Source organism: Palaemon carinicauda, chromosome 37 (assembly GCF_036898095.1).
Source record: "Palaemon carinicauda isolate YSFRI2023 chromosome 37, ASM3689809v2, whole genome shotgun sequence".
Classification (NCBI taxonomy): Eukaryota; Metazoa; Arthropoda; class Malacostraca; order Decapoda; family Palaemonidae; genus Palaemon; species Palaemon carinicauda.
This window is the reverse complement of record NC_090761.1, coordinates 63875136-63887635: the sequence shown is the minus strand read 5'-3', so window position 1 is coordinate 63887635 and position 12500 is coordinate 63875136. Positions and strand designations below refer to the sequence as shown.

General features: G+C 39.6%; 1 protein-coding gene across 1 annotated transcript in view; it reads left to right on the top strand.

The window, feature by feature from the left end:
- Positions 1 to 12500, top strand: part of LOC137629342 (RING finger protein 207-like) — a 146075-nt gene that overhangs the window by 28044 nt on the left and 105531 nt on the right. Inside the window, exons 2-3 of the mRNA XM_068360598.1 lie at positions 1005 to 1150; positions 8772 to 8779. Of these exons, the coding sequence (XP_068216699.1) occupies positions 1005 to 1150; positions 8772 to 8779 (154 nt within the window). The remainder of the gene's footprint in view (positions 1 to 1004; positions 1151 to 8771; positions 8780 to 12500) is intronic.

The window sequence follows — 12500 nt, the reverse complement described above, 5'->3', positions numbered from 1 at the left end:
CACACACACACATATATATATATATATATATGTATATATATATATATATATATATGTGTGTGTATGTATATATATGTATGTAAACATATACATATATCTATATATATATAAAATGTATATATATATATATATATGTAGGTATATATATACATATATATATATATATATATATGTAGGTATATATATATATATATATATATATATAGCAAGGGTATGTGAAATTCATAATAAAATGATTATAAATTATTTTACAGGTTCATTGAATGCAATTACACCGTTTTTCATAAATGTGTTGCATTAAAAACCCAACCTTATATAAAAGCTGAACTAATCACGTACGGTTGGATACAGGAATTTCTGGCACACCTCTCTCTGGGTAATTACACCATGTCACACCCTTACTGCATGGAGAGTTCCGGTTTATAGCCTTGCCCACCACCTCTACCATCTCTCCATGCACAAGCTGTTTGGTCAATCGCCGTGCAACAAGGGTGTGACAGAATGTATATCCTCAGAGCGAAGTGTACCATGGATTCTTGTGTCAAACTGTACATTCAGCCAAGGGAAAACAGTACATTTGGAAAAGGGGATACGATATATTTAGCCAAGGGGCTACAGTACATTTAGCCATGTGACTACAGTACATTTAGCCAAGGGACTACAGTACATTTATCCAAGGGACTACAGTACTTGATATTCAGCCAATAGATTACAGTACATTTAGCCAAGGGACTACAATACATTTAGCCAAGTGACTACAGGACATTCAGCCAGGGGACTACAGTACACTCAAACAAGAAACTACAGTACATTTAGCCAAGGGATTTCAGTACATTTAGCCAAGGGACTACAGTACATTCAGCTAAGGGATTAGCCTACAGTACATTCAGCTAAGGGACTATAGTACACTCAGTCAGGTGACTACAGTATATTCAGCCAAGGAATTACAGAAATCATAACTTTGAGCAGCATGCCCTAAAAGATTTTTCTTTCTACTTCTCCAGAAAGGTGACGGGACTCAAGGATGGCCAGTTTCCGCCGAGAGACAACCTTATGGTGTTCCTGGTGGAGTCCTCTTGCGAGGAGAGACCCCAGTGTGCCAACTGTGATAAATCGCATCAGTCCGCCATGTTCTTCTGTAACACTTGTGGTGAGTTGACAAGTTGTGTGTTTCTTGATGGTTTGATCTAATAATTTGGTTTGTTTCTTAAAAGGTGAGAAAGGAAGATAATTATTAACATATGTGGTAAGTCGACGAAGTCTGTCTGTAGCTGTGTTTGTTAGAGGTTTAATCTAATAATTTGGTTTATTTCTTAAAAGGTGAGAAAGGAAGATAAGTCGACGAGGTCTGTCTGTAGCTTTGTGTTTGTTGGTGGTTTAGTCTAATAGTTTGGTTTATTTCTCAAAAGATGAGAAAGGTAGATAACTATTATCACTTGTGGTAAGTCGACGAAGTCTGTCTGTAGCTGTGTTTGTTGGTGGTTTAATCTATTAATTTGGTTTGTTTCTTAAAAGGTAAGAAAGGAAGATAATTATTAACACTTGTGGTAAGTCGACGAAGTCTGTCTGTAGCTGTGTTTGTTGGTGGTTTAATCTATTAATTTGGTTTGTTTCTCAAAAGATGAGAAAGGTAGATAACTATTATCACTTGTGGTAAGTCGACGAAGTTTGTCTGTAGCTGTGTTTGTTGGTGGTTTAATCTATTAATTTGGTTTGTTTCTTGAAAGGGGAGAAAGGAAGATAATTATTAACACTTGTGGTAAGTCGACGAAGTCTGTCTGTAGCTGTGTTTGTTGGTGGTTTAATCTATTAATTTGGTTTGTTTCTTAAAAGGTAAGAAAGGAAGATAATTATTAACACTTGTGGTAAGTCGACGAAGTCTGTCTGTAGCTGTGTTTGTTGGTGGTTTAATCTATTAATTTGGTTTGTTTCTTAAAAGGTGAGAAAGGAAGATAATTATTAACACTTGTGGTAAGTCGACGAAGTTTGTCTGTAGCTGTGTTTGTTGGTGGTTTAATCTATTAATTTGGTTTGTTTCTTGAAAGGGGAGAAAGGAAGATAATTATTAACACTTGTGGTAAGTCGACGAAGTCTGTCTGTAGCTGTGTGTTTGTTGGTGGTTTAATCTAATAGTTTGGTTTGTTTCTCAAAAGGTGAGAAAGGAAGATAATTATTAACACTTGTGGTAAGTCGACGAAGTCTGTCTGTAGCTGTGTTTGTTGGTGGTTTAATCTAATAATTTGGTTTGTTTCTTAAAAGGTGAGAAAGGAAGATAATTATTAACACTTGTGCTAAGTCGACGAAGTCTGTCTGTAGCTGTGTGTTTGTTGGTGGTTTAATCTAATAGTTTGGTTTGTTTCTTAAAAGGTGAGAAAGGAAGATAATTATTAACACTTGTGGTAAGTCGACGAAGTCTGTCTGTAGCTGTGTTTGTTGGTGGTTTAATCTAATAGTTTGGTTTGTTTCTTAAAAGGTGAGAAAGGAAGATGATTATTAACACTTGTGGTAAGTCGACGAGGTCTGTCTGTAGCTTTGTGTTTGTTGGTGGTTTAATCTATTAATTTGGTTTGTTTCTTAAAAGGTGAGAAAGGAAGATAATTATTAACATATGTGGTAAGTCGACGAAGTCTGTCTGTAGCTGTGTTTGTTGGTGGTTTAATCTATTAATTTGGTTTGTTTCTTAAAAGGTGAGAAAGGAAGATAATTATTAACACTTGTGGTAAGTCGACGAAGTCTGTCTGTAGCTGTGTGTTTGTTGGTGGTTTAATCTAATAGTTTGGTTTGTTTCTTAAAAGGTGAGAAAGGAAGATAATTATAAACACTTGTGCCAAGTCGACGAAGTCTGTCTGTAGCTGTGTTTGTTGGTGGTTTATTCTATTAATTTGGTTTGTTTCTTAAAAGGTGAGAAAGGTAGATAACTATTATCACTTGTGGTAAGTCGACGAAGTCTGTCTGTAGCTGTGTTTGTTAGAGGTTTAATCTAATAATTTGGTTTGTTTCTTAAAAGGTGAGAAAGGAAGATAAGTCGACGAGGTCAGTCTGTAGCTTTGTGTTTGTTGGTGGTTTGTTTCTTAAAAGGTGAGAAAGGAAGATAATTATTAACACTTGTGGTAAGTCGACGAAGTCTGTCTGTAGCTGTGTTTGTTGGTGGTTTAATCTATTAATTTGGTTTGTTTCTCAAAAGATGAGAAAGGTAGATAACTATTATCACTTGTGGTAAGTCGACGAAGTCTGTCTGTAGCTGTGTTTGTTGGTGGTTTAATCTAATAGTTTGGTTTGTTTCTTAAAAGGTGAGAAAGGAAGATAAGTCGACGAGGTCTGTCTGTAGCTTTGTGTTTGTTGGTGGTTTGTTTCTTAAAAGGTGAGAAAGGAAGATAATTATTAACATATGTGGTATGTCGACGAGGTCTGTCTGTAGCTTTGTGTTTGTTGGTGGTTTAATCTATTAATTTGGTTTGTTTCTTAAAAGGTGAGAAAGGAAGATAATTATTAACATATGTGGTAAGTCGACGAGGTCTGTCTGTAGCTTTGTGTTTGTTGGTGGTTTAATCTATTAATTTGGTTTGTTTCTTAAAAGGTGAGAAAGGAAGATAATTATTAACATATGTGGTAAGTCGACGAGGTCTGTCTGTAGCTTTGTGTTTGTTGGTGGTTTAATCTATTAATTTGGTTTGTTTCTTAAAAGGTGAGAAAGGAAGATAATTATTAACATATGTGGTAAGTCGACGAGGTCTGTCTGTAGCTTTGTGTTTGTTGGTGGTTTATCTAATAGTTTGGTTTGTTTCTTAGAATAGCCTGTAAAAGATAAAAAAGATTATTATATAAGACCCTACATTTTTTACCAATATACAACAGTTTTCGTATTATTTGATTTCCTTTGTTTCTTCCATGGGCATTCTATATATATATGTATATATATATATATATATATGTGTGTGTGTGTGTGTGTATATATATATATATATAGATAAATAGATAGATAGATAGATAGATATTTATAGGTATAGATAGACAGATGCTTAATAAATAAATATATATATATATATATATATATATGTACACACATATATATTATTATTATTATTATTATTTGCTAGGCTACAACCCTAGTCGGAAAAGCAGGATGCTATAAGCCCAGGGGCTCCAACGGGGAAAATAGCCCAGTGAGGAAAGGAATCAAGGAAAAGTAAAATATTTCAAGAACAGTAACAACATTAGAATAGTTATTTCCTATATAAACTATAAAAACTTTAACAAAACAAGAGGAAGAGAAATAAAATAGAATAGTATGCCCAAGTGTACCCTCAAGCAAGAGAACTCTAACCCAAGACAGTGGAAGGCCATGGTACAGAGGCTATGGCACTACCCAAGACTAAAGAACAATGGTTTGATTTTGGAGTGTCCTTCTCCTAGAAGAGTTGCTTACCATAGCTAAAGAGTCTCTTCTACCCTTACCAAGAGGAAAGTGGCCACTGAACGATTACAGTGCAGTAGTTAACCCCTTGAGAGAAAAAACAATTGTTTGGTGATCTTTGTGTTGTCAAGTGTTTGAGGACAGAGGAGAATATGTAAAGAATAGGCCAGACTATTCTGTGTATGTGTAGGCGAAAGGAAAATGAACCGTTACCGGAGAGAATGATCCAATGTACAGTAGTACTGTCTGGACAGTCAAAGGACCCATAACTCTCTAGCGGTAGTATTTCAACGGGTGGCTGGTGGCTGATATATATATATATATATATGTACACACATATATATGATATATATGTACATATATATATATATATATATATTTATATATATATGTATATATATGATATATATGTACATATATATATATATATATATATGTGTACATATATATCATATATATGTGTGTACATATATATATATATATATATGTATATATATATATATATATATATAGTATGAATGTGATTGTGGGCTCGAAATACGTGACAAGAACAGGTCTTTCATGTATTCTATTTAATGACTTTACGACCGATTGAATGTTATAATTAAACTTCTCAGTCCTTCATTTATGCTTCGTTACTTGCTTCACGTTTTGAACTTGGGATGTCCTCTCTCTCTCTCTCTCTCTCTCTCTCTCTCTCTCTCTTTCAAAACACAACTTCATATTCTGTTGTCTGTATCCAGACCTCATACTGGAAACATTATCTCTCTCTCTCTCTCTCTCTCTCTCTCTCTCTCTCTCTCTGCAGACATTCCAAAGAACTTCATTTTCTGTTGTCTGTATCCAGACATCATACTGGAAACATTCTCTCTCTCTCTCTCTCTCTCTCTCTCTCTCTCTCTCTCAAAACACAACTTCATATTCTGTTGTCTGTATCCAGACCTCATACTGGAAACATTATCTCTCTCTCTCTCTCTCTCTCTCTCTCTCTCTGCAGACATTCCAAAGAGCTTCATATTCTGCTGTCTGTATCCAGACCTCATACTGGAAACATCTCTCTCTCTCTCTCTCTCTCTCTCTCTCTCTCTGCAGACATTCCAAAGAACTTCATATTCTGCTGTCTGTATCCAGACCTCATACTGGAAACATTCTCTCTCTCTCTCTCTCTCTCTCTCTCTCTCTCTGCAGACATTCCAAAGAACTTCGTATTCTGTTGTCTGTATCCAGACCTCATACTGGAAACATTCTCTCTCTCTCTCTCTCTCTCTCTCTCTCTCTCTCTCTGCAGACATTCCAAAGAACTTCGTATTCTTTTGTCTGTATCCAGACCTCATACTGGAAACATTATCTCTCTCTCTCTCTCTCTCTCTCTCTCTCTCTCTCTCTCTCTCTCTGCAGACATTCCAAAGAACTTCGTATTCTGTTGTCTGTATCCAGACCTCATACTGGAAACATTATCTCTCTCTCTCTCTCTCTCTCTCTCTCTCTCTCTCTCTGCAGACATTCCAAAGAACTTCGTATTCTGTTGTCTGTATCCAGACCTCATACTGGAAACATTATCTCTCTCTCTCTCTCTCTCTCTCTCTCTCTCTCTCTGCAGACATTCCAAAGAACTTCGTATTCTTTTGTTTGTATCCAGACCTCATACTGGAAACATTATCTCTCTCTCTCTCTCTCTCTCTCTCTCTCTCTCTCTCTCTGCAGACATTCCAAAGAACTTCGTATTCTGTTGTCTGTATCCAGACCTCATACTGGAAACATTATCTCTCTCTCTCTCTCTCTCTCTCTCTCTCTCTCTCTCTCTCTCTCTCTCTGCAGACATTCCAAAGAACTTCGTATTCTTTTGTCTGTATCCAGACCTCATACTGGAAACATTCTCTCTCTCTCTCTCTCTCTCTCTCTCTCTCTCTCTCTCTCTGCAGACATTCCAAAGCACTTCATATTCTGTTGTCTGTATCCAGACCTCATACTGGAAACATTATCTCTCTCTCTCTCTCTCTCTCTCTCTCTCTCTCTCTCTCTCTGCAGACATTCCAAAGAACTTCGTATTCTGTTGTCTGTATCCAGACCTCATACTGGAAACATTATCTCTCTCTCTCTCTCTCTCTCTCTCTCTCTCTCTCTCTCTCTCCAGACATTCCAAACAACTTCGTATTCTGTTGTCTGTATCCAGACCTCATACTGGAAACATTATCTCTCTCTCTCTCTCTCTCTCTCTCTCTCTCTCTGCAGACATTCCAAACAACTTCATATTCTGTTGTCTGTATCCAGACCTCATACTGGAAACATTATCTCTCTCTCTCTCTCTCTCTCTCTCTCTCTCTCTCTCTCTCTCTGCAGACATTCCAAACAACTTCATATTCTGTTGTCTGTATCCAGACCTCATACTGGAAACATTATCTCTCTCTCTCTCTCTCTCTCTCTCTCTCTCTCTCTCTCTCTGCAGACATTCCAAACAACTTCGTATTCTGTTGTCTGTATCCAGACCTCATACTGGAAACATTATCTCTCTCTCTCTCTCTCTCTCTCTCTCTCTCTCTCTGCAGACATTCCAAACAACTTCATATTCTGTTGTCTGTATCCAGACCTCATACTGGAAACATTATCTCTCTCTCTCTCTCTCTCTCTCTCTCTCTCTCTGCAGACATTCCAAAGAACTTCATATTCTGTTGTCTGTATCCAGACCTCATACTGGAAACATTCTCTCTCTCTCTCTCTCTCTCTCTCTCTCTCTCTCTGCAGACATTCCAAAGAGCTTCATATTCTGCTGTCTGTATCCAGACCTCATACTGGAAACATTCTCTCTCTCTCTCTCTCTCTCTCTCTCTCTCTCTCTCTCTGCAGACATTCCAAACAACTTCATATTCTGTTGTCTGTATCCAGACCTCATACTGGAAACATTATCTCTCTCTCTCTCTCTCTCTCTCTCTCTCTCTCTCTCTGCAGACATTCCAAAGAACTTCATATTCTGTTGTCTGTATCCAGACCTCATACTGGAAACATCTCTCTCTCTCTCTCTCTCTCTCTCTCTCTCTCTCTGCAGACATTCCAGACAACTTCATATTCTTTTGTCTGTATCCAGACCTCATACTGGAAACATTCTCTCTCTCTCTCTCTCTCTCTCTCTCTCTCTCTCTCTCTCTCTCTGCAGACATTCCAAAGAACTTCATATTCTGTTGTCTGTATCCAGACCTCATACTGGAAACATCTCTCTCTCTCTCTCTCTCTCTCTCTCTCTCTCTCTGCAGACATTCCAAACAACTTCATATTCTTTTGTCTGTATCCAGACCTCATACTGGAAACATTCTCTCTCTCTCTCTCTCTCTCTCTCTCTCTCTCTCTCTCTCTCTCTGCAGACATTCTTAAGAACTTCATATTCTGTTGTCTGTATCCAGACCTCATACTGGAAACATTATCTCTCTCTCTCTCTCTCTCTCTCTCTCTCTCTCTGCAGACATTCCAAACAACTGTTACCATTTGCGCGGATAACCCATACACCCTACCTCCGGCCCAGCCCGCTGACCTCAATATAGTGACTGTACATAACACTGCAGTAAAAGCCTTGGAATTGTCAATTTCGCTGTCAAATACCTCTGAAGATCTCCGTGCAATCCCTGATGCAATCGCTGCAATGAGGCAGCAAATCAGTGATGCTGTAGGGCAGCAAATCAGTGACGCAATCGCTGCAATGAGGCAACAAATCAGTGATGCATTGGGTCACCAAATCAATGATGCCATCACTGCAATGAAGCAGCAAATCAGTGATGCAATGACCCTGCAAATAAATGATGCATTCGCTTCAATGGGGCTAAAAATCAATGAAATAACAAATCAAATTGGAGAGTTGAATGGAAAATGTAATAAGTTGAATGACCCCACGGACCAACCCCAACTGCCACTTGAACAACCCTCATCTGAGCCCACGCCCACCTCGGAACCACAAAACACCCGCTCTAGCCTGCCTGCTACAGGGCCAAGGATCGTTACGAAGCAAACGCCAGTTTTGGATTCCACCACCTCCCCCTCCCTATCGCTAGACAGAAGAGATTCAAGAGAAGTACCATCCCCTCCTACCTCTCCCCCCTCCCCCCCTGCAACTGACTCATATGCCAGGGCGCTAATGTCAAAGGCCCAAGACGACAACGAGGGATGGCAGACCTCCCAGCGAAAGACAAAGTTCCGACCTGACCGTAACCGCAAACAGGTCAACCAGCATTCATCCGGGTATATCCCCCCTCCACCTCCGCCCAAAGAGATGCCACGTCGTTGTCCACAACCTGCATTCCTCAGTGACTGAAGATGCCATTAGGCTCCAGGTTAGGGATATAACAGGATCAGACCCCCTCATTCTTCATAGCCTCAAGTGTAAGACAGTAGGTCAAGTTGCATACAGGGTTTCCTGTTTATTCCATCATCGAGAGCTCTTGGTAGGCGAAAGCTTTGGCCCAGGAGCATATGTGTCCTTTTATGATCAAAAAAGAGATCGCCCTCCCCCAGCGACCCTAGTCCCCCGAAGTCACCTACGACAATCAGCCTCCACCGTCAACGCCCCAGCACCAACCACTCCCACGCCCCCTGAGATTTCTGCTCTTATCTCCAAAGGTCGACGAAATTCATGGAGTCATTAAGTATTTTATCTTGGAACATATACGGGATCAAGCGGAATTTACCTGTCCTTAATGAGTTCTGCAATGATTTCCGTGGCATTATTGCACTGCAAGAAACCTTACTCCTCCCCCATGACCTGGCTATCAGTGATTCGGTTCATGTTGATCATAACAGTTTCTCTATCTCGTCGATGGTTACTCACGACTACATCATTCAAGGTCGTCCGAAAGGAGGTCTCTCATTTCTATGGCATAGATCACTGGACAAGTGCGTGAAACCAGTGACGTATCAAACTGACAGACTTCTCGGCCTGCAAGTAACGATCGAAGGTAAAACCATATTAGTGATTAATGCATACTTCCCCTGGGAGTGCCAGTCAAACTTTGATCAGTATTGTATATTACTAGGAGAAGTCCAAGGTATTATTAATGATACCACCGCTGACCATGTGTGCATAATAGGAGACTTTAATGCGCACCCATCCAGACTTTTCTATAATGAATTACAGCGTCTCTGTTCTCAACAATCTCTTCAAATTAGCGATGTTGCCCTACTGCCTCCTTCGTCCTTACGTACATGCAAAACAGAAATAATATGCCCATCACATCCTGGCTTGATCATTGTATTACCACTGACCGCCTGCATAGCTCTATCACTGAATGTATTATACGATACGACCTTTCGTCTGCATTCGATCACATACCCATACAGATCACATTTCACACACCCTCCCTCCCGGCGGTACCCATCCAAAGGGAGAGGCTACCTTCCATCTCATGGGATTTCTCCAACCTCCAAAAATCCACTGCATTCAAACGCTTATCTGAAAGTAATCTCCGCTCGATAATCCAACCTGCTGAAGCCCTGCTCTGCAATAATCCTAATTGCCGCAACGAACAGCATAAAACAAAACTGAAGGAATTCTACGTAAATATCATAAATGCCCTACGGAGCTCGGGAAGAGACACGTTTAGACTCTCTAGAGGTAACCATCGAAACATACCTGGTTGGAATGACTTAGTTAAAGACCTCTATGCACACTCTCGAGAAATGTTCCTTCTTTGGAGGAACGATGGTAGCCAGAGAGAAGGTCCCCTCGCTCTTCAGATGAGACAAGCGAGAGCACAGTTCAAACTTGCTCTCCGTCAATGTCGCAGCAACGAAAATCAGCTACGAGCCGATGCACTGTCCAGAAAACTGACCAACCATGACTTCCCCCATCTTTGGAAAGATATTAATTCACTAAACCCAAAGTCAAACAAATTATCCCAAAGAGTAGGGGAGGCAATTGGCGAAGAATCCATCGCAAGAATGTGGGGGGATCACTTCAGTACCATCCTAAATTGTATAAATGACCAAGATACCCGAAATGAAGTGGATACCCTCATCAATGTCAATATGGATTTTCAATATAGTGACCGTATCTCCCCGAGTGACGTGTGCGAGGCTATCAAGAAATTACCTAGTAACAAGGCTCCCGGCTGCGATGGCCTTCCTGCCGAGGCTTTCAAATTCTGCCACCCTATAATTTATATCCTATTTTCTGCACTATTTAATGCCTGTATATTACACCAATATCTCCCCGAAACCCTGCTACTTGTCCACTTAATACCTCTCATAAAAAACAAACTGAAGGATGCCAGTGACCCAGGAAACTACCGCCCCATCGCCATTACAACAATTTCATCGAAAATATTTGAATCTCTTCTGTTCCGTCGCCTTGCACCATTTCTCCACACCGCAGACAATCAATTTGGTTTTAAGACTAACCACTCGACTGACACCTGTATATATATTTTAAAGGAGTTATTGAATTTCTATATATCCTCGGCCTCCCCTGTCTACTTATGTTTTGTAGACGTGCGGAAGGCATTTGACAGAGTAAACTATCTGAAGCTCTTTTTGAAACTACGCAAAAGGGGAACTCCTCTATATCTCATCGGTATATTATACTGTTGGTTCACAACACAACAGTTCTGTGTCAAATGGGGCAATGTCCTGTCCCAGCAATTCGGCTCATCTAACGGTCTCAGGCAAGGAGGCATCCTCTCACCATACTTATTTAATGTTTACACAGACGACTTAAATATCAGACTGAATTCACTTCCCATTGGGTGTACGGTTAATGGCTTTACCATAAATAACCTTTGCTACGCTGACGATATGGTCCTCATCTCCCCCTCTGCTCAAGGCTTACAACGTCTCATCAATACTTGCAACGCATATGCTATTGAACATGACATAATCTATAACGAATCGAAGACACAGTGCATGTCTGTCCTTCCTAGATCGCTCCGTTTCGTAGAAGATCCACATATTTACCTTCAAAACCATCAGCTAGAATTTGTCAATGATTTTCCTTACCTAGGTCACATCATTACGAAAGATTTAAAGGACACGCCTGACATTGAAAACAGGCGACGAAAATTGTGTTGTCTAGGGAACATGGTAACGAGAAGATTTGCCTTCTGCCGCCAAGATATCAAAAAACTCCTATTTCAAACCTACTGCTATAACGTATACGGCTGCTCGCTATGGGCAAACTATACGCGAGAATCGATGAGACGTATCACAGTCATACACAATGATATCCTAAGGCGCCTCACCAATACCCCGAGGCACCATTCAGCTTCAGCGATGTTTGTTGGAAATGGACTGGATACCCTAAAAACCATCATTCGTCGATCTATAGTAAGTCTCACCTCCCGCCTACGATCTAGTGAAAATCCCCTAATTCAAAATGTGCTTGCAAGTGCAGCGAGAATAAAATCCAAAATGTGGGAAACCTGGAATACGGAAGCGTCAGTACAATGAATTGTATTCACTAATATTTGATAGTGTGGCTATGCCAAATCCTCATCACAAAATAACTTTGGTATGATTCCCAGTATTGTTATGATAACGTGTTTTATTATGTTACATCTTTGTTGTCTGGATGTCCTGTATTTCCTTCACACCCCTGCTCAGTGACTAGGTTTTTTTCTTTTTTTTTTTCCTCCCCAGTGTTCTTTCATTTTCAAGCAATTTCTGTTCCAACATATTATCATTGTCATCTCCATTTTGTTTTCTTTTTTTTTCTCTCTCTCTCTCCCACTCTTTTTGTTTGCTAATATGTATGGTATCATCATTGCTAAGCATTAATTCTTATGTGACTTTGTTACCCAAACCTAGATCTCTGTGGTCAACCTGCTAATTGATGTTTATAATATATCACTGATTTATTGCATTTCTCATCTTTTTTTTTCTTGTACCGATGTCAAAAGTGTAAGATCACTGTACCCTTACTGTAACTTTGTATATGGCTTCTGCTGAAATAAAGATTATTATTATTATTATTATTATTATATTCTTTTGTCTGTATCCAGACCTCATACTGGAAACATTCTCTCTCCCTCTCTCTCTCTCTCTCTCTCTCTCTCTCTCTCTCTCTCTCTGCAGACATTCTTAAGAACTTCATATTCTGTTGTCTGTATCCAGA